Below are 25,605 nucleotides of genomic sequence, written 5' to 3'. Positions count from 1 at the left end.
GATCCCGGTGATGAAGGGCTTATCATATGATGAGTGGCTGAGAATTCAAGGTCCAAACTTGATGGAGTTTAGAAGGATCAAGTGGGATCTGTTTGAAATTTACAGGATACTGAGAGGCCTGGATAGAGTGGATACAGAGATGATGTTTGCTATAGTTAGAGAGACTATGACAGGGGGGCACATCCTTAGGTTAAAGGGATGACTCTTTAGAACTGAGATGAGGAGGAATTGCTTCAGCGAGAGGGTGGTGACACTGTGGAACTATTGCTGTAGAAGGTTGTGGAGGCCGCATTATTGAGTGCATTTTAGACATAGATTCTGGATTAGTAAGGAATCAAAGAAGAAGGCAGGAGAATGGGGTTGTGAAACTTATCAGACATGATTGAATGGCGGAGGTGACTCAATGGGCTGCATGGCTTAATTCTGCTGCTGTATCTTATGGTCAGTGTTTGGGTCCTTGCTTATCCTGAAACAGATTAATGATCTCGACTTTGGGTACAGGACACTTTATCAAAATTTGTGGAAGATGCAAAATTTAGAATCATTTTAAAATAAAGAGGGTAATGGACAGGTTGGTGGAATAGACGATTTGACAACAGATGAACTTAGTAGAAATGTGATGTAGAACATGAAGAGACAACAGAAAATAAAGGATATGTTTCTCAAGGACATGCTCAGGCAGATGGATCTTGGTGTATATATGCTTTGGTCATTAAAGGTGGCAGAATAGGTTGACAGAGTCATTAATGAAGTATACAGTATATAGAACTTTAATAATAAAGCCTTAGATTACAAGATTACTTTAAACTTGTGTAACAGTTTGGTTTGGCCTCAACTGCAGTACCACATGCAATTCCAAGCATCAGACTTCAAGAAATATGTCAAAATATTGGAGAGAGTGCAGAAAAGATTGAAAAGGATGATCCTGGGGATGAGAAACTTGAGTTAACTTTAAAGATTAGAGAAGTTAGGGCTGTTTCTTGGAAGAAATGAAGATTGTGAAGAGATTTGATAAAATGTATTCAAATCATGAAGGACAGAGTAGATAGGTAAAAACTTTTCCTCCTGTTAGAAAAACCTAGACTAAAGGGACACAGATTTAAGGTGAGAAATAGCTCAAAGAATCGGTGAAGATGTGGAGATCAGTGAAGAATTTTTTCAAGCACTGATTGGTTTAGATCTGGAATGTGCTGCTTGAAAATAAAGAGTCAGTTTTGAAGCATTCAGGAAGGAATTGGTTGATTATTTGAACAGGGAGAATGTGCAGAATTATGGAGAACAGACCAGGATATGGCAAAAGGTGCATTGCTTATTTGGAGTCCTGGTTATAGACACAGCATGCTGAAAAGCCTCCTGTGCAACACCTTAGTGATTTCATGATGTTATCAGGCAAATTGCAAAGAGTAGGATGGCTGTTCCTGGAACTTACCAGGTAATGAAATCCAACCAGGTTGCTTTTCAGGACACAGTTGTTAGAAAGAGACAATCTACAATTCATTCACTCATGAAATAAATATCTGATACTCAGGTGGATGGTCAGATCAAGACTCTAACCAGTTGGAGGTCTGCAATATTTTCATCCTCTGACAGATTTCCCGACAATTCAGGACAAACTAGTTAGCATTTGTTATGAAGATGTGGGTGTACCTTTTAAGAGTGGTAAAAGCAGCAGAACGACCAAACACAGCACCAATTGTTCTCAAAAAGGCCACAATGTAATACTGGGTCGAACAACTCGATTATTTCATTGTCTTGAGACAAAAACGAATTTGAACTCGGCCAATTAGTTCAAATTATACCCCGACAAAATATCAAACTCCAATCCAGTTTGAATTGAGTATATTGGCAATCTTAAAAGCCAATGACACAATCAGGTGATATAAGACTGGGGAAAATTGAACAGTTGAGAGGAGAACTGTCAAGTCCTGGCATGTAACAGACTGCTGACAAAATATATCTCTTAAAAGTACCTTTTCAATCAGTAACCTGTGACACAGAAGTTCCTAACAAAGAGAAAAGAAGACACAGGAAGATGTGTAAATCTTAATTGGGAGTTTTATCTGACTAGTATTATAGAAGGGAAGGTAAAAGATACTTTAGAGAAAGAAATTGTAACTAGTGGTTAGTTACTTATTCTCTGTTCTACTTTAAGAAATAAAATTGTTAATTTTTACTTTACATAGTTCTTGGCCCTCAAATTTTACAGATTACTACACTGGATAAATCTTTTCTGTGTTGTTGGTTTTAAATTAGCAGGAGAGTTTACCCCATGTTGTAACAGTTATGTGCTGCACAATCTTTTCCATACAAAGCATCTCTGTGCCTTAAGCACAGCCACAAGCAGATCTCTGGACTGGAGGTCTACAGGAAGAGAATAAGGAGGTGAAAGAAGTCAACCTTTAGGCAAGATTGGTCTGTAACTGTGCCACCTGGGAATGTTTATAGTAATGGTTTACTTCTCCCATTCACTTGTTTTTTGTAAAGAGTTCGCACATGTTGATAAGCTAAAAAATTACAATTCCCTAAAGCTAAGTTGTCAACTTTGCCTCCCAACACTTAATATTCTTTAGTACCATGACTCCAATGTGATGTGTATCTGAAGCTATACTTCCTCTCTAAACTCTTAAATTACGTCACAATGGTGACAATATTTAAAAGTACTTCATTGACTGTAATTTGCTTTGAGATGTCTTGCAGTTGTGAAAAGCATGATATAGAAGTGAGTCCTTTTTATTCTACTGTATCTCACTGTAGGTTATAACCTTATACTCGCTGCCTGAGAGCTTAGCAAGAATGGTAGTTGAGTGAGGCTTTCCTGTTGTGATGGTCATGATCCCTGACCAATAGCTGTAATATATGACTACTCATAGTGTCCCTGGCCTCTGTCAGTCATTTCCTTAACAATTTGAGAACCGTGTCTGGAATGGAAGAGTGCATCTTCTTTGAGAAAAGCTGCCTTTTCCTGCCATGCCTCTAGGACTTGGCTCCTATTTGAAATGACCAAAGGACATAAAAAGAGCAATGTAGGTAAGACTTATTTGCAAATGATCTTTGAGTCTGTCCAAGCCTCCAGCGAACAGTTCTGGAGACTTACTTTTCTTACACAAAAAAAAACACAGCAAATGTGCATCATCAGCTTGTAATTAAATGCAGGACCTTCCTGCATAGTTTACCATCCAATGTAGACTTTGAACTTGTCCTGATAGGATGATGTCTGCGTTCGGCCATTGCTAGCTTCTCTTCAACGTCAATTTGTGATTCACATTGTTCCACTCATGAATTTTATTCTTTGGGACCCTGATGTTGAGATCATGAGAGTGTATGAGGGGCACATTATTTCATTACATGTGGAATCTATTAAACAGAAAAGAGAACACTGCCATCTTAAGTTGCAAACCATCCAGAGTCTCATACAAGTGCATCACGAGTGCCGTGTTTGTTCTGAGCCTTATGTTTTGGTTTGTTAAAACCCAGTCTATTATGGGTGTCCGTAAGGTGTGACTATGTTAAAGATAATTTAATAACAAGGGTCTTGTTCTGTTCTTTTTTGTTTACCTGTTTATACAGGTTTGCAGGTGCAATAGAAATTTGAAAGATGATGCCAGTTGTTCGCTATGTTTCTTCTCTGCAATGGGAAATAGAGTTATAATTCTGTTTTGGACATTTGATGTTCACTTTATTAATGACACAAATCAATGGTCTTCATTAAATCTACAGATTGTGCTTTGAGCTGTAATTTTGACCTTGACCTGTGCAGTTGGACACAATCTAAGACAGATGATTTGGACTGGAAGCGCATCAGTGGATCAACACCATCAGCTCTTACAGGGCCTTCTTATGATCACACCAGTGGAGGTAGGTGATATAAGATTCTTGTCTTATCATGAGGGATTCAGAACATGCTAGACACAGCACCAGGCCCACCGAAAACTGAGGTATGAACCCAACAATGTAGCACTGTGGTTTTCCAGAATATTCAGATAATGCATCACTGTTAACTGCACAATGGCAGTATGGAAAATTATCTAAGTATATCCTGTCCACAATATGCATGTAAAAACCATTCAGTCCATTTAATTCATTCCATGTGTTATCACAAAATAACTGACAGCATTGAGCATTTTTAAGGTTGTGGACCCAGCACTGAACAATTGTACACTGGTACTAACCAAGCTATTTCAGTATTGTAGGAGAAAGTGAGGACTGCAGATGCTGGAGATCAGAGCTGAAAAATGTGTTGCTGGAAAAGCGCAGCAGGTCAGACAGCATCAAAGGAGCAGGAGAGTTGACGTTTCGGGCAGAAGCTCTTCTTCAGGAATGAGGAGGGTGTGCCAAGCAGGAACGTCCGTCCCCCAAGTCCCTCCTCCCTACCTTTTATCTTAGCCTGCTTCAAAGCTGGTCCAATTTGGTTTCCGGTCAATGATAGCCCAGGACTTTGATTGTGGGGGTTTCAGCAATGGTAATGATATTAAGGCGTCAGTAATACTGAGTACAAAGGAAGGTTTTTTTTTGTTTGTTGGAAACAAACTTGCTGCAAATTCACAGGATACTGATCCAACATAAAAATCATCAGCTGCTTCAGGTCTTAAGGTCAAAGGTGATAATGTTCACTGCTGATTATGCAATGTTGAGCACCATTTATGACTCTTCAGAAACTACAAATACAGCAAGTGCTGGATGTCATTCAGGCCTGAGCTGGTAAATGACAAGTAACATAAGCACCACACAAATGCTGGGTAAGTTGCACCTCCAATAAGACGTAATCCAATCATTTCCCCTTGACATTTAATATCATTACCATTGCTGAAACCCCCACAATCAAAGTCCTGGGCTATCATTGACCGGAAACCAAATTGGACCAGCTTTGAAAATACTCAGACAGATCAGAGGCTCGAAATTCTGTGCTGAGTAACTCACCTCAATGATTCCTCAATGCTTGTTCACTATCTGCAAGGCACAAGTCAGGAGTACAATGCCTGGATAAGTGCAGCTCCAATAATCCTCAAGAAAATTGACACCATCCAGGGTAAAGCAATGGCTTGATTGGTGCTCCATCTAACAATTTTAACATTCGCTCCCTACACCACTGATGCACAGTGGCAACAGTGTGTACTCTCTGCAAGATGCACTAACGTGCCAGTGCTCCTACAATCTCTAATATTGAGAAGGACAAGAGCAACAGATAGAAGGAAATAACACACTTCAAAATTTCCATCCACGTTACACACCATGCTGACAAAGAGCTATATTGCCGACCATGTCATTTTGGCAAAATCCTGGAATTCCCTCCCAAACAACATTTTGGGTATTCCTGCACTGCATGGAGTGTAGCGGTTCAAAAATGCAATCCACCTCCACCTTCTCAAAGGCATCTAAAAATGTGCAATGAATGGCAGCCTTGTCAGTGATGATTGCATCCCCTGAATACATTGTAAAAAAGCCATTTACTGTCCTGTCAAAAGCAAAAAGTGCTGGGCTCATGTGAGTTTCTGAGAAGTATTTTTCAATTTTTGCAATTTGGACATCATTGGCAAGGCCACCCTTTGTTGCTCATCATGGAAGAGGCTATTGGTGTTCAGCAGCATTCTGGTACCGAGGTGTGAACCCCACCACGGTGTATGGTATAATGTGAATTCACAAAAAATCTGGAGCTAAAAGACTAATGATAAGCATGAAATGATTGTTGGAGAAAACCAAACAATTGATGAATATCCTAAAGTGAAGAAAACTGCTGTCCCTAGCTGGTCTGCCCTTAATGAGACTCAAGACCCACAGCAATGTGGTTGACTTTTCCCACGTGGCAAGCCTCTTAGTTGTATAAATCATGACAAAGCCTAAATGAATGAATGAAACCTGATGGACCACCTGATACCAATAAAGACACTGGAAATGGCAGTGGCAAACCCAGCATGTATGAAAGAATCCAGGTCTCCATTTGTTCAGTGACTGAAGATGATATGCTCCACTTGTTCTGAACTTATTCTTCTTCAGCCTGAAATAAAGTAGTGAATACCCAATGCAAGTCTGTCATCTCCGCAAGAGATAGACTGCAGAGGTAAGCAATGGAAGAATTCTTTCCTTTATTAGTGAAAAGTAAATCCTGAGCTGAGGACACATTGTGGTCTAGTCTAGGCTTCTGAACAATGTCCAGACAGCAGAATGGGAGAATTACCTGAAGATATTGGCGCTTGGTACACAAGGAATGGATAAGGAGATTGAATGGTTTGCATTGTGTTCTGACACACTTTCACACAGAGACTAAACATATTCATAAGTTCATAAACGTATATTCGTATCCACTTCACTGCTTGAGTGCAGATAGAACAATATTCCGAAGGTCAACAGAGCAGTACACTTGTTTGGTACCCATCCACAATCTTAAACAACACTGACACAATGCAAAGGTGTATACCATCTATATGTATCCAATAATAACTTATCAAGCTTCTGTAAACAATACTGTCTGAACCCACAATCTTTACCACTTATGAGGACTAGTACAGGAAAAGCCACTGTGATCAAACCCATCTCTAAATCATGAAGTAAATTGACATAAAACTCGTGGTTCATTATTTCACTGTCTCTGAGTGAAAATCCAGGAACATTTTTCTGAACAATACTGTGGGATACCTGCATGAAGGTATAGCAGTACTTAATAATCACCTTCGCCTGATCGAGGATATTTTTGAATGGGTAGCAAATAATGTACTTGGGAGGGATTCTCTACTCAATGATTTGTTTTTAATGCAAGGAGACTTGTTTGTAATCAGCGAGCTTACTTGTATGCCCAGGTGGTTACTACATCTACATTGAAGGCAATGAAGGCAACGAAGGAGACAAAGCCCAACTGGTCAGTGCTCTGTGTGATAAGGAAGGGGATAGGTGCTTGCGGTTCTGGTATCACATGTATGGAGTGGCTCGGAGCATGGCTTTGAATGTTTACCAGCTTGAAGTTGGGCTTCCCCCAATACTGATGTGGTCAGAGAGAGGAAATAAGGGAAACCATTGGAACGCAGCAGCAGTGGACCTACACCTGTCTGGAAAATCTCAGGTAAGCTGTGCAGTGAATAGTTTAGTGATTTGTTTTATTGTGCTTTTCTTTTTGAAGAATTTGCATAGATTGTGACTTTAATTGGAAGCCAAATAGAGTTTTCTTCATTCTTTATCAAATCACATTAAACACAAATTAGTGGAGATTTGCGGAGCTTTTTTAACATGAAACACTCCGTGAAATGATGTCTTCATCCGATACCCTACTGTTACTGACTGCTTCAAACATTGACTCTGCTGCTTCTCGGATGCTGCTTGACCAACTGCGCTTTTCCAGCACAATTCTCTTTGACTCAGATCTCTAGCATCTCCACATTTTCCAGGGCGACACTGATGTTCTCTTAGCAAATGTGAAGTTGCTGGAGAAACTCAGCAGGTCTGAAAACATCAGTCGAGGGAAATTATTGCCAGACCTGCTGAGGTTCTCTTCCAATTTCTGTTTTCTTCCAGATTTCCAGCACTTCTTTTGTTTTGTGTTCGCTGATATTCTGTTGTTTACTTTGGCATTGGCATCTTCTGCCTGCTGTTATTCTGATGCTTCCTCTTACAGATCCTCATTGAAGCAGTCCGGGGCAATGACTATCGTAGTGATGTCGCTGTAGATGACATTTCCTTCCATTCCGGATGTTGCGGAGGTTTGTAAATGTGACTAATTTTCTAATATCTGCTGTAATTGATCAATTGCATGACTTAAGTGAAAATGCAGGAAGAGTCGAGAGCGTGGTGCTGGAAAAGCACAGCCGGTCAGGGAACATCCGAGGAGCAGAAGAATCGATGTTTCGAGCATAAGTTCTTCATCAGGAATGGAGTGGAGATGAACATTAGTCAGATCTGAAGCTGTTGGAGTAGGAGTAAGCTATTTCCCTCCCCTATCACATTGTGTCACTCAATGTGATTGTGGGTGATCTTGTGCCTCAGCTTGACTTTACAACCTGTTTTCCATATGCTTTGATTCCTTGAGATTCGTAAATGTTTCTCTACTTCAGCATGAAGTATACTAATGATGTATAATCCACAGGCTTCAGGGGGACAGAGTTCCAAAGATTCACAAAGGTGTGCGTGAAACCTTTTGCCTCATCTCAGTCCTCTAGATTCTTCTGAATTTATCCATATATTATTTTCTCTGCAGACAATTGTGACATAACAAGCACAGTGAGCACTCCAACTCCAACCAGTACCGTGCCTCCTGTCACAACAGGTAAATGAAAGCAGGCTGTATATGATCTGGATCCTTGATAAAAGTGATTTGTTGCTGTCTTATTGACAAGGAATTGTCAGGGTATAACTAGAAGCTGCGACTTTGTTTGCTGATCCTACATTTGTATCAATTAAGACAAACTGGTGCAGATTCTATTTGATTGTCCTTAAAATGTTGGCTCACTCTGAATAGGTCTGAAAATGTGTTGCTGGAAAAGCGCAGCAGGTTAGGTAGCATCCAAGGAGCAGGAGAATCGACATTTCGGGCATGAGCCCGTCTTCAGGAAAGAAGGGCTCATGCCCGAAACGTCGATTCTCCTGCTCCTTGGATGCTGCCTGACCTGCTGCGCTTTTCCAGCAACACATTTTCAGCTCTGATCTCCAGCATCTGCAGTCCTCACTTTCACTCTGAATAGGTGTAAATTTGATAATTTGGTAATGTGAAAAAAAAATGGGAGAAGTCAGCTTCAAGCTGATTGCAAATATTGCTGCATAAGTCAGACACCAAAGTGTGGAAGCTGAGCAGTTGTTTGTCTAGTCATCCCATGGCACAGACTGCGTCCTCTTCGTTGTAGTGTCTGTGACTAGGCAAAATGTCCTTTATCATCAACTGTGTCCTGTTCCCTCAGGTTGTTGAATGTTTCAACGAAAGCACCTCTCATTGTTGTAGATTCCAGTATATACCCCGAAGCAACCTGTTGAACCTTTGTTTGAAAGAGAAGCTACTTGTCCCGAGAATGGGACGAGTGACTTTTCTCTGAAGTGCTTCTCAAGCATTTGTGTAGAAAGAAAATAGAGCAGTCGATTGGGAGCAAATCCAGCTTGTTTTTCGATGGATTGTGACAATACCAACTGACGTTTATTTTCTACATCATTTCCAATTTTTTAGAATCTTCCTGCATCGTGCAAGGTGATCCTCACTACAACACTTTTGATAAGCAATCACATGACTTCATGGGAACATGCACATATACCCTATCGAAACTCTGTGACGCCAGCAGTGCTCTGCCCTATTTCAATGTTGAAGCTGCAAATGAGCGCAGATCAGGGAATTCCTACGTGTCGTACGTTAAACATGTCAACGTTAATGTTTACAATCATAGAATAGTACTGGAGAAGGAACACGTGGTGAAGGTAAGAATTTGATATTTTGAGTACTTCTTCAAGCATATTCAACAGTGAGTTTGCTGAGGAATGAATCAATGTGGTTTTGTATGTTTCCAGATCGATGGAGAAGTGGAGGTGCTACCTGTGTCAGTCTCGACGGGTGTTGATGTTGGCCGAAGTGGAAAGTATGTGGTTGTTAGCACCGATTTTGGATTGAGAGTGAAGTTTGATGGGAAGCATCGTGCAGTCGTAACCCTTCCCAGTGTTTTCAAGGGGAAGGTGTGTGGAATGTGTGGAAACTACAATGATGATAGAAGAGACGATTTCCTCAATCCGGATGGAGTGATGGAGCCCGATTCCGTCAGTTTGGGAAACAGCTGGCAGAGTGGAAATGATACGAGGTGCGGTGTATGGGAGGTTTCTGGCTGTCTCTGTTCCTTCATAAAAGCTGCGAGTTTCCGATCACTACCGTTATTCCATTTGCATGTAGACCTTCTACTAGCTTTTAAATGCATGTTTCTCATTGGAGGTGCTGCTGTTCTTGCAGGTGTGCTCCTGATGTTGGTATCAGACCAAATTGTACTGAAGACAAAAAGCAGATGATAGAAAGTAAATCTTACTGTGGCATAATTGTGGATCCGGGCAGTCCGTTCAAAGCGTGCCACTCTGTCGTGGACCCGATGGTTTATTTTGCTGAATGTGTGTACGACTTGTGCGCATTGGACGTGCATACAGGCTCTCTGTGCAGTAGTTTGCAATCCTACGCAGATGCGTGCCAGTCGAAGGGAGTGAGAGTGGAAGCCTGGAGGAACGCGACCTTCTGCCGTAAGTGTTTGAGAGTATTTTGTTTGATGAATAAGATATACGTGATGGAGACAGAAAAACTTTGGGTCGCTTTGAACCATTTAGTTTTCATAAAATTATTAGATAGAAGGAATTTAATGTAAAATATGTTGACTCTCCTTTTGAATTCTCTTCCCAGCTTTAAAGTGTGGAGTGAATAGTCACTATGAGCATTGTGGCTCAGCATGTCCTGCTACCTGTGTCAATCCCAATGCTCCATCCAGCTGCTCCCAGCCATGCGTGGAAGGCTGTCTGTGTGACCGTGGGTACGTTTTGTACAATGACAGGTGTGTGCGAAGAGATCAGTGTGGTTGCTGGTCTGAAGGCAAACATTATCCAGTGGGATCTGCATTCTGGACAGATGATTCCTGTTCAACAAAGTGCAGTTGTCCTTCTGCAGGCAGTAAACTAGTTTGCTGGAACACAACGTGTGGCACGGATTCATACTGCGGAGTTGTGGACGGAGTTCCTGGTTGCTATGAGCACACGTACGGCATCTGCAGAGTTCATAACGACCCACACTACAATACGTTTGACAAGGCGACGCATCATTTCATGGGGACGTGTACATATACGATCGCCAAGCTGTGTACAAATTCCTCAACTCTTCCATACTTTAACATCGAAGCAAAGAATGAACATCGAGGCAACGCTAAAGTTTCTTACGTTCAGAGAGTTCGAGTAGCTGTTCACGGTCACAGTGTTGGGATTGTGAAGCGGGAATGTCACCGTGTGTTGGTACGTGTGTAACTACTAGATTGGGTTTTCTAAAATGCTGACTTTAGTCTGAAATATCCTTTACTTGGGACTTCTATTAGAATGGGAGGTGAATGACTAGGAGTATATTGCAAAGGTGAAATGATTATCATGACATTTACTACTTGTATCTAAAGTGAAACAGAACAAAATGAACGTGTGTACCATGTGCACCAATCTGATGTGAAGTATAGCGTTTACTGTACATTGCTGTATGCAAATTGCTGTTCACGTTTGTTGTGCATGTTGAATGAAAGAATGCTGGAGTCTGCTAGAAAAGCTGTTGTTGAATCACCATTTTCCTCTTGTGTCAGGTGGATAACGTGTGGCAGACGTTACCTGTCAAATTAGTCAATGGCACCTTGAACGTGAGTAGGAGTGGAGACTACGTGGTCCTGGTGACAGATTTTGGGCTCTCTGTTTCATATGACGTTGATCACTCAGTGGAAGTGAAAGTGCCGAGTACATATTTCAATCAGACTTGCGGTATGTGCGGCAACTACAATGGAATGAGAAAGGATGATTACATGAAACCTGATGGAGAACAAGCCAAAGATTCAAATGAGTTTGGAAATAGCTGGAAGGTGCCACCGGAAGAACCAGGTTGTGACCCAGACGAGCCTGCGAAGTGTGAGCCTGATGAGGAGAAACTTTACCAAAGTGATGTCTTCTGTGGTCTGATCACCAGTCAGCAAGGTCCATTTGCACAGTGCCACTCTGTAGTAAATCCCAATGGATTCTTTGAAAGCTGTGTTGTTGAAATGTGTCTGTTGAATGGAAGCCAAGATGCTCTGTGCAATACCCTGAAAATCTACGCACATGCGTGTCAAAGTGCAGGAGTGACCATTGCACCTTGGAGAAACTCCACTTTCTGTCGTACGTATAAGTGAGCTTCCATTGTTTTGCATTAATAATTTCCTATTTAAGACAAAGGAAAATGTTTTCATTATTGTGTGTTATCGTTTCTTTTGTGACAAAATTGCTATTTCCTGTTAGCTTTCTTCAGTTTTGGTTTGGTCACGTGCTAAGCTTTATACTTTCCATTCCAGAGATCCAATGTTTCAGAAAGCATTTGCTGCAAAAGCCATCCTTCCCGATTGCCATAATCATGGGAAACATGGTGTGAGAAGTTCAAAAGATTTGATTGTATCTTCCTTGTTTTCAGCTGCTTCCTGTCAAGCCAATAGCCAGTACAGTCTATGTGCCAGTGCTTGTCCAGCCACATGTACAGACCGATTTGCTCCAGAGAACTGCAGCAAGCCATGTGTGGAGGACTGCGTGTGTAACATTGAGTTTGTTCTCAGTGGAAGCACGTGTGTGCCCGCTCAGAACTGTGGCTGCATCCACAACGACAAATACTACGAAGTAAGTTGGAGGGTTTTTTGGTCTCGTTTGGCTGTTTTACGTGCATTCATGCAACTTTGTGCTTCCGCGAGGAGTACGCAGCAGTTTTGAAAGTAACACTTGCTGTTTGTCTGTCAGAAAGGAGCAACATTCTGGGAAGAGGGATGTCTCCAGCGGTGTCGATGTACTGGAAATAACCACATAGTATGTGAAGCAGCGTCTTGTGGACCAGCGGAAATTTGCAAAGTGCAGGATGGAAATTTGGGATGTTACCGGGCAGACACTGCGAAGTGCCACATTTACGGGGACCCGCACTATACGACGTTTGACGGGAAACTGTATCACTTCCAGGGTACTTGCAATTATACTGTGACTGAGACTTGTGGAAATCCATCTGTTCGTTTCTCGGTGACAAGCAGGAATGAACACAGAGGCAACCCAACATGGTCTATGATTAATTCCATTGCTCTCCAGTTTGCTGACATTCATATTGCAGTGAGGAAAAATAACCTTGTTTATGTGAGTAAAGTTTCTGATTGGTAGCGTTGACAGAATGAGCGTAATGTTGAAGAAAGGTAACTGCAGTGACTGTGACTGTTGTATCAGTAATGCTGGTAATCTTTTGCTTAGGTTGATGGAGTGAAGGTTGAGCTCCCTGTGACACCCCATTCTTCGGTAAGCGTATCAATGGTAGGATCGTTTGTCATCGTCCAGACCAACTTTGGTGTTCAGCTGAAGTTTAATGGTGATCATGAGCTGTTTGTAGTGGTGGATGAGAGATACAAAGGACAGCTGTGTGGCTTGTGTGGTACCTACACTGACGACCCACTGGATGACTTCTTGAAGCCTGATGGGATTCTGGCCATGGATTCCAATCAGTTTGGAAACAGCTGGAGAGTTCTTGACAATGACTGGTTGTGAGTATTTCATACAGTGAAGAGTAAATTACACTCTATGTAGTGTCGCTGGTGAGACGTTTGCAGAGAGGTAGAGGCTACGGCAGCAAGTGGATTAGTTGGTTGCCGAAAAAGAATTACTAGATATGAGGGCATGACTGTAATGAAAGTGTGCGTGTAGCTCTGTTGAATGTCAGTGTTTCAGTGAGAATATCTGAAATGAATTTTCCAGAATTGGTATTCCAGTGAAGTATTACAGATTGCGTATTAAGAGCACGCTACATATCTTTGCATGTACTTTGGGGGAATAATTTTGATCGCAGATCTCATTGTCTGCCCTTACGCATTCATTGAAATTTGATGTGGATTAAATAAAGTAGGGATATTTTTTCCTTTTGGAGAGACTTCATACATGTGTTTCCTTGTGTAGGTGTAATGAAACGCCTCTACCACCAGCGACCTGCGATCCAGCATCGAAAGAAGAGGCCGAGGAATACTGCAAGATTATCTTGGCAGGCAATGGTCCTTTCAAAAATTGTCACTGGTACATCCCTCCTCAGTTGTACTTTGAGAGCTGTGTATATGATCATTGTGCTTCTGGAGGAGATGCTGTCCTGTTGTGCAATGCTCTGGAGGCGTACGCTTCAGCCTGTGAAGCAGCTGATGTTGTTCTAGGAGACTGGATGGAAGAGAGTGGCTGTGTTGAGAAAAGTAAGTTTGAGATCATGTGTTTGTACCTGTTCTTTTCGTCTGTTTCTTTTCTCACTCCTCCTGAATAGTTGTAGAGATAAAAAACAATTGTGCTTCACGACGAATGTTCATTATTAATAATCAGCGACGTCAAGGTTCAATTGACAGAAATTATCCAATAGACAATGAGGCCAAAATATTGTATAGTAATATCGTTTCATATTTATTTCAATCGTGGATGTTTTTAGCCATTGTGGTACAATAATGTGCATATTTCCGATCAATCTTGATGAATCTTGATTAATTCTTTATTAATCCCACAGGTTGTGCGCTGGGCTGCAATTTTGACAGCGACCTGTGCAATTGGACACAATCCAAGACAGATGATTTGGACTGGAAGCGCATCAGTGGATCGACACCCTCAGCTCGCACAGGGCCTTCGTTCGACCACACCAGTGGAGGTAGGTGATGTGACATCCTTATTTGACTTGAGGTTGACAGAGCCCATGATTTGTTTGTAACCAGTGAGCTTAACTGTATGTCCAGGTGGCTACTACATCTATATTGAAGGCAATGAAGGCAACGAAGGAGACAAAGCCCAACTGGTCAGTGCTCTGTGTGATAAGACAGGGGATCAGTGTATGAGATTCTGGTACCACATGTATGGAGTGGCTCGGAGCATGGCTTTGAATGTTTACCAGCTAGAAGTTGGGCTTCCCCCAATACTGATGTGGTCAGAGAAAGGCAATAAAGGAAACCAGTGGATCGCAGCAGCAGTGGACCTACACCTGTCTGGAAAATCTCAGGTAAGCTGTGTGGCTAATAATTTAGTGATTTTTTTTTGGCTGTACTTCTCTTTTTGAAGCATTCGCATAGCTTGCGTATTTAATTAGAAGGCAAGCAGATTTTTCTTCATTCCATATCAAATTAAATTAAATACAAATTAGTGGAGAAATGCAGAAGCTGTTTTAACATGAAATACCCCATGAAATGATGTCCTATATTCGATTAGATTAGATTACTTACAGTGTGGAAAAAAGGCCCTTCGGCCCAACAAGTCTACACCGACCCGCCGAAGCACAACCCACCCAGACCCATTCCCCTACATTACCCCTTTAGCTAACACTAGGGGAAATTTAGCATAGCCAATTCACCTAACCTGCACACTTTTGGATTGTTGGAGGAAACCCACGCAGACACGTAGAGAATGTGCAAACTCCACACAGAGAGTCACCGGAGGCGGGAATTGAATCCGGGCCTCTGGTGCTGTGAGGCAGCAGTGCTAACCACTGTGCCACCCACAGTGTCACTGGCAGGGAGATACTGACGTCGTGTTAGCAAAAGAGAAATTGCTGGAGAAACTCAGCAGGTCTGATAACATCAGAGGAGAGAAAGCAGAATCAGCATTTCAGTTCAATGAAATTCTTGCCAGACCTGCTGAGGTTCTCCTCCAATTTCTGTTTTCTTCCAGATTTCCAGCACTTAGAGTCATAAAGATTTACAGCATGGAAACAGACCCTTCGGTCCAACCCATCCATGCCGACCAGATATCTCAACCCAATCTAGTCCCACCTGCCAGCACCTGGCCCATATCCCTCCAAACCCTTCCTATTCATATACCCTTCCAAATGCCTCTTAAATGTTAGAATTGTACCAGCCTCCACCACTTCCTCTGGCAGATCATTCCATACACTTACCAACTTTGTGTGAAAAAGCTGCTCCACGGGTCTCTTTTATATCTTTCCCCTCTCACCCTAAACCTATGCCCTCTAGTTCTGGATTCCCCGACCCCAGAGAAAAGACTTTGCCTATTTACCCTGTTCATGCCCCTCATAACTTTGTCGACCTCTATAAGGCCACCCCTCAGCCTCCGACGCTCCAGGGAAAATAGCCCCAGCCTGTTCAGCACAAATTTATAGCTCAAATCCTCCAACCCTGGCAACATCCTTGTAAATCTTTTCTGAACCCTTTCAAGTTTCATAACTACTTTCCGATAGGAAGGAGACGAGAATTTCAATATTCCAACAGCGGCCTAATCAATGTCCTGTACAGCCGCAACATGACTTCCCAACTCCTGTACTCACTACTCTGACCAATAAAGGAAAGCATACCAAATGCGTTCTTCACTATCCTATCTATTTGCGACTCCATTTTCAAGGAGCTATGAACCTGCACTCCAAGGTCTGTTTGTTCAGCAACACTCCCTAGGACCTTACCATTAAGTGTATAAGTCCTGCTAAGACTTGCTTTCCCAAAATGCAGCACCTCACATTTATCTGAATTAAACTCCATCTGCCACTTTTCAGCCCATTGGCCCATGTGGTCAAGATCCTGTTGTAATCTGAGGTAACCCTTTTCATTGTCCATTACACCTCCAATTTTGGTGTCATCTGCAAGCTTACTAACTGTCCCTCTTATGCTCACATCCAAATCATTTATGTAAATGACTAAAAGTAGAGCACCCAGCACTGATCCTTGTGGCACTCCACTGGTCACATGAATCGAGTTGGAAAAACAACCCTCCACGACCATCCTCTGTCTTCTACTTCTGTATCCAAATGGCTAGTTCTCCCTGTTTCCGTGAGATCTAACCTTGCTGATCAGGCTCCCGTGGGGAACCTTGTCGATCGCCTTACTGAAGTCCATATCGATCACATCTACCGCTCGGCCCTCATCAATCCTTGTTTTGTGTTCGCTGATATTCTGTTGTTTACTTTGGCATTGGCATCTTCTGCCTGCTGTTATTGTGGTGCTTCCTCTTATAGATTCTCATTGAAGCAGTCCGGGGCAATGACTATCGTAGTGATGTCGCTGTAGATGACATTTCCTTCCATTCTGGATGTTGCGGAGGTTTGTAAATGTGACTAATTTTCTAATGTCTGCTGTAATTGATCAATTGCATGACTTAAGTGAAAATGCAAGTGGAGTCGAGAGCGTGGTGCTGGAAAAGCACAGCCGGTCAGGGAACATCCGAGGAGCAGGAGAATCGATGTTTCGAGCATAAGTTCTTCATCAGGAATGGAGTGGAGATGAACATTAGTCAGATCTTAAGCCGTTGAAGTAGGAGTAAGCGATTTCCCTCCCCTATCACATTGTGTCACTCAATGTGATTGTGGGTGATCTTGTGCCTCAGCTTGACTTTACAACCTGTTTTCCATATGCTTTGATTCCTTGAGATTCGTAAATGTTTCTCTACTTCAGCATGAAGTATACTGAATGATGTATAATCCACAGGCTTCAGGGGGACAGAGTTCCAAGGATTCACAAAGGTGTGCGTGAAACCTTTTGCCTCATCTCAGTCCTCTAGATTCTTCTGAATTTATCCATATATTATTTTCTCTGCAGACAATTGTGACATAACAAGCACAGTGAGCACTCCAACTCCAACCAGTACCGTGCCTCCTGTCACAACAGGTAAATGAAAGCAGGCTGTATATGATCTGGATCCTTGATAAAAGTGATTTGTTGCTGTCTTATTGACAAGGATTTGTCAGGGTATAACTAGAAACTGCGACTTTGTTTGCTGATCCTACATTTGTATCAATTAAGACAAACTGGTGCAGATTCTATTTGATTGTCCTTAAAATGTTGGCTCACTCTGAATAGGTCTGAAAATGTGTTGCTGGAAAAGCGCAGCAGGTTAGGTAGCATCCAAGGAGCAGGAGAATCGACATTTCGGGCATGAGCCCGTCTTCAGGAAAGAAGGGCTCATGCCCGAAACGTCGATTCTCCTGCTCCTTGGATGCTGCCTGACCTGCTGCGCTTTTCCAGCAACACATTTTCAGCTCTGATCTCCAGCATCTGCAGTCCTCACTTTCACTCTGAATAGGTGTAAATTTGATAATTTGGTAATGTGAAAAAAAAATGGGAGAAGTCAGCTTCAAGCTGATTGCAAATATTGCTGCATAAGTCAGACACCAAAGTGTGGAAGCTGAGCAGTTGTTTGTCTAGTCATCCCATGGCACAGACTGCGTCCTCTTCGTTGTAGTGTCTGTGACTAGGCAAAATGTCCTTTATCATCAACTGTGTCCTGTTCCCTCAGGTTGTTGAATGTTTCAACGAAAGCACCTCTCATTGTTGTAGATTCCAGTATATACCCCGAAGCAACCTGTTGAACCTTTGTTTGAAAGAGAAGCTACTTGTCCCGAGAATGGGACGAGTGACTTTTCTCTGAAGTGCTTCTCAAGCATTTGTGTAGAAAGAAAATAGAGCAGTCGATTGGGAGCAAATCCAGCTTGTTTTTCGATGGATTGTGACAATACCAACTGACGTTTATTTTCTACATCATTTCCAATTTTTTAGAATCTTCCTGCATCGTGCAAGGTGATCCTCACTACAACACTTTTGATAAGCAATCACATGACTTCATGGGAACATGCACATATACCCTATCGAAACTCTGTGACGCCAGCAGTGCTCTGCCCTATTTCAATGTTGAAGCTGCAAATGAGCGCAGATCAGGGAATTCCTACGTGTCGTACGTTAAACATGTCAACGTTAATGTTTACAATCATAGAATAGTACTGGAGAAGGAACACGTGGTGAAGGTAAGAATTTGATATTTTGAGTACTTCTTCAAGCATATTCAACAGTGAGTTTGCTGAGGAATGAATCAATGTGGTTTTGTATGTTTCCAGATCGATGGAGAAGTGGAGGTGCTACCTGTGTCAGTCTCGACGGGTGTTGATGTTGGCCGAAGTGGAAAGTATGTGGTTGTTAGCACCGATTTTGGATTGAGAGTGAAGTTTGATGGGAAGCATCGTGCAGTCGTAACCCTTCCCAGTGTTTTCAAGGGGAAGGTGTGTGGAATGTGTGGAAACTACAATGATGATAGAAGAGACGATTTCCTCAATCCGGATGGAGTGATGGAGCCCGATTCCGTCAGTTTGGGAAACAGCTGGCAGAGTGGAAATGATACGAGGTGCGGTGTATGGGAGGTTTCTGGCTGTCTCTGTTCCTTCATAAAAGCTGCGAGTTTCCGATCACTACCGTTATTCCATTTGCATGTAGACCTTCTACTAGCTTTTAAATGCATGTTTCTCATTGGAGGTGCTGCTGTTCTTGCAGGTGTGCTCCTGATGTTGGTATCAGACCAAATTGTACTGAAGACAAAAAGCAGATGATAGAAAGTAAATCTTACTGTGGCATAATTGTGGATCCGGGCAGTCCGTTCAAAGCGTGCCACTCTGTCGTGGACCCGATGGTTTATTTTGCTGAATGTGTGTACGACTTGTGCGCATTGGACGTGCATACAGGCTCTCTGTGCAGTAGTTTGCAATCCTACGCAGATGCGTGCCAGTCGAAGGGAGTGAGAGTGGAAGCCTGGAGGAACGCGACCTTCTGCCGTAAGTGTTTGAGAGTATTTTGTTTGATGAATAAGATATACGTGATGGAGACAGAAAAACTTTGGGTCGCTTTGAACCATTTAGTTTTCATAAAATTATTAGATAGAAGGAATTTAATGTAAAATATGTTGACTCTCCTTTTGAATTCTCTTCCCAGCTTTAAAGTGTGGAGTGAATAGTCACTATGAGCATTGTGGCTCAGCATGTCCTGCTACCTGTGTCAATCCCAATGCTCCATCCAGCTGCTCCCAGCCATGCGTGGAAGGCTGTCTGTGTGACCGTGGGTACGTTTTGTACAATGACAGGTGTGTGCGAAGAGATCAGTGTGGTTGCTGGTCTGAAGGCAAACATTATCCAGTGGGATCTGCATTCTGGACAGATGATACCTGTTCAACAAAGTGCAGTTGTCCTTCTGCAGGCAGTAAACTAGTTTGCTGGAACACAACGTGTGGCACGGATTCATACTGCGGAGTTGTGGACGGAGTTCCTGGTTGCTATGAGCACACGTACGGCATCTGCAGAGTTCATAACGACCCACACTACAATACGTTTGACAAGGCGACGCATCATTTCATGGGGACGTGTACATATACGATCGCCAAGCTGTGTACAAATTCCTCAACTCTTCCATACTTTAACATCGAAGCAAAGAATGAACATCGAGGCAACGCTAAAGTTTCTTACGTTCAGAGAGTTCGAGTAGCTGTTCACGGTCACAGTGTTGGGATTGTGAAGCGGGAATGTCACCATGTGTTGGTACGTGTGTAACTACTAGATTGGGTTTTCTAAAATGCTGACTTTAGTCTGAAATATCCTTTACTTGGGACTTCTATTAGAATGGGAGGTGAATGACTAGGAGTATATTGCAAAGGTGAAATGATTATCATGACATTTACTACTTGTATCTAAAGTGAAACAGAACAAAATGAACGTGTGTACCATGTGCACCAATCTGATGTGAAGTATAGCGTTTACTGTACATTGCTGTATGCAAATTGCTGTTCACGTTTGTTGTGCATGTTGAATGAAAGAATGCTGGAGTCTGCTAGAAAAGCTGTTGTTGAATCACCATTTTCCTCTTGTGTCAGGTGGATAACGTGTGGCAGACGTTACCTGTCAAATTAGTCAATGGCACCTTGAACGTGAGTAGGAGTGGAGACTACGTGGTCCTGGTGACAGATTTTGGGCTCTCTGTTTCATATGACGTTGATCACTCAGTGGAAGTGAAAGTGCCGAGTACATATTTCAATCAGACTTGCGGTATGTGCGGCAACTACAATGGAATGAGAAAGGATGATTACATGAAACCTGATGGAGAACAAGCCAAAGATTCAAATGAGTTTGGAAATAGCTGGAAGGTGCCACCGGAAGAACCAGGTTGTGACCCAGACGAGCCTGCGAAGTGTGAGCCTGATGAGGAGAAACTTTACCAAAGTGATGTCTTCTGTGGTCTGATCACCAGTCAGCAAGGTCCATTTGCACAGTGCCACTCTGTAGTAAATCCCAATGGATTCTTTGAAAGCTGTGTTGTTGAAATGTGTCTGTTGAATGGAAGCCAAGATGCTCTGTGCAATACCCTGAAAATCTACGCACATGCGTGTCAAAGTGCAGGAGTGACCATTGCACCTTGGAGAAACTCCACTTTCTGTCGTACGTATAAGTGAGCTTCCATTGTTTTGCATTAATAATTTCCTATTTAAGACAAAGGAAAATGTTTTCATTATTGTGTGTTATCGTTTCTTTTGTGACAGAATTGCTATTTCCTGTTAGCTTTCTTCAGTTTTGGTTTGGTCACGTGCTAAGCTTTATACTTTCCATTCCAGAGATCCAATGTTTCAGAAAGCATTTGCTGCAAAAGCCATCCTTCCCGATTGCCATAATCATGGGAAACATGGTGTGAGAAGTTCAAAAGATTTGATTGTATCTTCCTTGTTTTCAGCTGCTTCCTGTCAAGCCAATAGCCAGTACAGTCTATGTGCCAGTGCTTGTCCAGCCACATGTACAGACCGATTTGCTCCAGAGAACTGCAGCAAGCCATGTGTGGAGGACTGCGTGTGTAACATTGAGTTTGTTCTCAGTGGAAGCACGTGTGTGCCCGCTCAGAACTGTGGCTGCATCCACAACGACAAATACTACGAAGTAAGTTGGAGGGTTTTTTGGTCTCGTTTGGCTGTTTTACGTGCATTCATGCAACTTTGTGCTTCCGCGAGGAGTACGCAGCAGTTTTGAAAGTAACACTTGCTGTTTGTCTGTCAGAAAGGAGCAACATTCTGGGAAGAGGGATGTCTCCAGCGGTGTCGATGTACTGGAAATAACCACATAGTATGTGAAGCAGCGTCTTGTGGACCAGCGGAAATTTGCAAAGTGCAGGATGGAAATTTGGGATGTTACCGGGCAGACACTGCGAAGTGCCACATTTACGGGGACCCGCACTATACGACGTTTGACGGGAAACTGTATCACTTCCAGGGTACTTGCAATTATACTGTGACTGAGACTTGTGGAAATCCATCTGTTCGTTTCTCGGTGACAAGCAGGAATGAACACAGAGGCAACCCAACATGGTCTATGATTAATTCCATTGCTCTCCAGTTTGCTGACATTCATATTGCAGTGAGGAAAAATAACCTTGTTTATGTGAGTAAAGTTTCTGATTGGTAGCGTTGACAGAATGAGCGTAATGTTGAAGAAAGGTAACTGCAGTGACTGTGACTGTTGTATCAGTAATGCTGGTAATCTTTTGCTTAGGTTGATGGAGTGAAGGTTGAGCTCCCTGTGACACCCCATTCTTCGGTAAGCGTATCAATGGTAGGATCGTTTGTCATCGTCCAGACCAACTTTGGTGTTCAGCTGAAGTTTAATGGTGATCATGAGCTGTTTGTAGTGGTGGATGAGAGATACAAAGGACAGCTGTGTGGCTTGTGTGGTACCTACACTGACGACCCACTGGATGACTTCTTGAAGCCTGATGGGATTCTGGCCATGGATTCCAATCAGTTTGGAAACAGCTGGAGAGTTCTTGACAATGACTGGTTGTGAGTATTTCATACAGTGAAGAGTAAATTACACTCTATGTAGTGTCGCTGGTGAGACGTTTGCAGAGAGGTAGAGGCTACGGCAGCAAGTGGATTAGTTGGTTGCCGAAAAAGAATTACTAGATATGAGGGCATGACTGTAATGAAAGTGTGCGTGTAGCTCTGTTGAATGTCAGTGTTTCAGTGAGAATATCTGAAATGAATTTTCCAGAATTGGTATTCCAGTGAAGTATTACAGATTGCGTATTAAGAGCACGCTACATATCTTTGCATGTACTTTGGGGGAATAATTTTGATCGCAGATCTCATTGTCTGCCCTTACGCATTCATTGAAATTTGATGTGGATTAAATAAAGTAGGGATATTTTTTCCTTTTGGAGAGACTTCATACATGTGTTTCCTTGTGTAGGTGTAATGAAACGCCTCTACCACCAGCGACCTGCGGTCCAGCATCGAAAGAAGAGGCCGAGGAATACTGCAAGATTATCTTGGCAGGCAATGGTCCTTTCAAAAATTGTCACTGGTACATCCCTCCTCAGTTGTACTTTGAGAGCTGTGTATATGATCATTGTGCTTCTGGAGGAGATGCTGTCCTGTTGTGCAATGCTCTGGAGGCGTACGCTTCAGCCTGTGAAGCAGCTGATGTTGTTCTAGGAGACTGGATGGAAGAGAGTGGCTGTGTTGAGAAAAGTAAGTTTGAGATCATGTGTTTGTACCTGTTCTTTTCGTCTGTTTCTTTTCTCACTCCTCCTGAATAGTTGTAGAGATAAAAAACAATTGTGCTTCACGACGAATGTTCATTATTAATAATCAGCGACGTCAAGGTTCAATTGACAGAAATTATCCAATAGACAATGAGGCCAAAATATTGTATAGTAATATCGTTTCATATTTATTTCAATCGTGGATGTTTTTAGCCATTGTGGTACAATAATGTGCATATTTCCGATCAATCTTGATGAATCTTGATTAATTCTTTATTAATCCCACAGGTTGTGCGCTGGGCTGCAATTTTGACAGCGACCTGTGCAATTGGACACAATCCAAGACAGATGATTTGGACTGGAAGCGCATCAGTGGATCGACACCCTCAGCTCGCACAGGGCCTTCGTTCGACCACACCAGTGGAGGTAGGTGATGTGACATCCTTATTTGACTTGAGGTTGACAGAGCCCATGATTTGTTTGTAACCAGTGAGCTTAACTGTATGTCCAGGTGGCTACTACATCTATATTGAAGGCAATGAAGGCAACGAAGGAGACAAAGCCCAACTGGTCAGTGCTCTGTGTGATAAGACAGGGGATCAGTGTATGAGATTCTGGTACCACATGTATGGAGTGGCTCGGAGCATGGCTTTGAATGTTTACCAGCTAGAAGTTGGGCTTCCCCCAATACTGATGTGGTCAGAGAAAGGCAATAAAGGAAACCAGTGGATCGCAGCAGCAGTGGACCTACACCTGTCTGGAAAATCTCAGGTAAGCTGTGTGGCTAATAATTTAGTGATTTTTTTTTGGCTGTACTTCTCTTTTTGAAGCATTCGCATAGCTTGCGTATTTAATTAGAAGGCAAGCAGATTTTTCTTCATTCCATATCAAATTAAATTAAATACAAATTAGTGGAGAAATGCAGAAGCTGTTTTAACATGAAATACCCCATGAAATGATGTCCTATATTCGATTAGATTAGATTACTTACAGTGTGGAAAAAAGGCCCTTCGGCCCAACAAGTCTACACCGACCCGCCGAAGCACAACCCACCCAGACCCATTCCCCTACATTACCCCTTTAGCTAACACTAGGGGAAATTTAGCATAGCCAATTCACCTAACCTGCACACTTTTGGATTGTTGGAGGAAACCCACGCAGACACGTAGAGAATGTGCAAACTCCACACAGAGAGTCACCGGAGGCGGGAATTGAATCCGGGCCTCTGGTGCTGTGAGGCAGCAGTGCTAACCACTGTGCCACCCACAGTGTCACTGGCAGGGAGATACTGACGTCGTGTTAGCAAAAGAGAAATTGCTGGAGAAACTCAGCAGGTCTGATAACATCAGAGGAGAGAAAGCAGAATCAGCATTTCAGTTCAATGAAATTCTTGCCAGACCTGCTGAGGTTCTCCTCCAATTTCTGTTTTCTTCCAGATTTCCAGCACTTAGAGTCATAAAGATTTACAGCATGGAAACAGACCCTTCGGTCCAACCCATCCATGCCGACCAGATATCTCAACCCAATCTAGTCCCACCTGCCAGCACCTGGCCCATATCCCTCCAAACCCTTCCTATTCATATACCCTTCCAAATGCCTCTTAAATGTTAGAATTGTACCAGCCTCCACCACTTCCTCTGGCAGATCATTCCATACACTTACCAACTTTGTGTGAAAAAGCTGCTCCACGGGTCTCTTTTATATCTTTCCCCTCTCACCCTAAACCTATGCCCTCTAGTTCTGGATTCCCCGACCCCAGAGAAAAGACTTTGCCTATTTACCCTGTTCATGCCCCTCATAACTTTGTCGACCTCTATAAGGCCACCCCTCAGCCTCCGACGCTCCAGGGAAAATAGCCCCAGCCTGTTCAGCACAAATTTATAGCTCAAATCCTCCAACCCTGGCAACATCCTTGTAAATCTTTTCTGAACCCTTTCAAGTTTCATAACTACTTTCCGATAGGAAGGAGACGAGAATTTCAATATTCCAACAGCGGCCTAATCAATGTCCTGTACAGCCGCAACATGACTTCCCAACTCCTGTACTCACTACTCTGACCAATAAAGGAAAGCATACCAAATGCGTTCTTCACTATCCTATCTATTTGCGACTCCATTTTCAAGGAGCTATGAACCTGCACTCCAAGGTCTGTTTGTTCAGCAACACTCCCTAGGACCTTACCATTAAGTGTATAAGTCCTGCTAAGACTTGCTTTCCCAAAATGCAGCACCTCACATTCATCTGAATTAAACGCCATCTGCCACTTTTCAGCCCATTGGCCCATGTGGTCAAGATCCTGTTGTAATCTGAGGTAACCCTTTTCATTGTCCATTACACCTCCAATTTTGGTGTCATCTGCAAGCTTACTAACTGTCCCTCTTATGCTCACATCCAAATCATTTATGTAAATGACTAAAAGTAGAGCACCCAGCACTGATCCTTGTGGCACTCCACTGGTCACATGAATCGAGTTGGAAAAACAACCCTCCACGACCATCCTCTGTCTTCTACTTCTGTATCCAAATGGCTAGTTCTCCCTGTTTCCGTGAGATCTAACCTTGCTGATCAGGCTCCCGTGGGGAACCTTGTCGATCGCCTTACTGAAGTCCATATCGATCACATCTACCGCTCGGCCCTC

The 25,605-nt window shown here is 42.7% G+C and overlaps 1 protein-coding gene across 1 annotated transcript in view; it reads left to right on the top strand.

The window, feature by feature from the left end:
- LOC140478623 (IgGFc-binding protein-like) overlaps positions 1 to 25,605 on the top strand; it is a 76,494-nt gene that overhangs the window by 36,127 nt on the left and 14,762 nt on the right. Inside the window, exons 6-33 of the mRNA XM_072571841.1 lie at positions 3,718 to 3,855; positions 6,792 to 7,051; positions 7,601 to 7,685; positions 8,180 to 8,248; positions 9,137 to 9,381; positions 9,472 to 9,755; positions 9,902 to 10,179; positions 10,337 to 10,935; positions 11,268 to 11,829; positions 12,119 to 12,318; positions 12,436 to 12,816; positions 12,928 to 13,214; positions 13,624 to 13,904; positions 14,207 to 14,344; positions 14,430 to 14,689; positions 16,649 to 16,733; positions 17,229 to 17,297; positions 18,186 to 18,430; positions 18,521 to 18,804; positions 18,951 to 19,228; positions 19,386 to 19,984; positions 20,317 to 20,878; positions 21,168 to 21,367; positions 21,485 to 21,865; positions 21,977 to 22,263; positions 22,673 to 22,953; positions 23,256 to 23,393; positions 23,479 to 23,738. Coding sequence (XP_072427942.1) covers positions 3,718 to 3,855; positions 6,792 to 7,051; positions 7,601 to 7,685; positions 8,180 to 8,248; positions 9,137 to 9,381; positions 9,472 to 9,755; positions 9,902 to 10,179; positions 10,337 to 10,935; positions 11,268 to 11,829; positions 12,119 to 12,318; positions 12,436 to 12,816; positions 12,928 to 13,214; positions 13,624 to 13,904; positions 14,207 to 14,344; positions 14,430 to 14,689; positions 16,649 to 16,733; positions 17,229 to 17,297; positions 18,186 to 18,430; positions 18,521 to 18,804; positions 18,951 to 19,228; positions 19,386 to 19,984; positions 20,317 to 20,878; positions 21,168 to 21,367; positions 21,485 to 21,865; positions 21,977 to 22,263; positions 22,673 to 22,953; positions 23,256 to 23,393; positions 23,479 to 23,738 — 7,736 coding nt within the window. The remainder of the gene's footprint in view (positions 1 to 3,717; positions 3,856 to 6,791; positions 7,052 to 7,600; positions 7,686 to 8,179; positions 8,249 to 9,136; positions 9,382 to 9,471; positions 9,756 to 9,901; positions 10,180 to 10,336; positions 10,936 to 11,267; positions 11,830 to 12,118; positions 12,319 to 12,435; positions 12,817 to 12,927; positions 13,215 to 13,623; positions 13,905 to 14,206; positions 14,345 to 14,429; positions 14,690 to 16,648; positions 16,734 to 17,228; positions 17,298 to 18,185; positions 18,431 to 18,520; positions 18,805 to 18,950; positions 19,229 to 19,385; positions 19,985 to 20,316; positions 20,879 to 21,167; positions 21,368 to 21,484; positions 21,866 to 21,976; positions 22,264 to 22,672; positions 22,954 to 23,255; positions 23,394 to 23,478; positions 23,739 to 25,605) is intronic.

The sequence above is a fragment of the Chiloscyllium punctatum genome, chromosome 6 (genome assembly GCF_047496795.1).
Source record: "Chiloscyllium punctatum isolate Juve2018m chromosome 6, sChiPun1.3, whole genome shotgun sequence".
NCBI lineage: Eukaryota > Metazoa > Chordata > Chondrichthyes > Orectolobiformes > Hemiscylliidae > Chiloscyllium > Chiloscyllium punctatum.
This window is presented reverse-complemented; position numbering and strand designations above follow the sequence as displayed.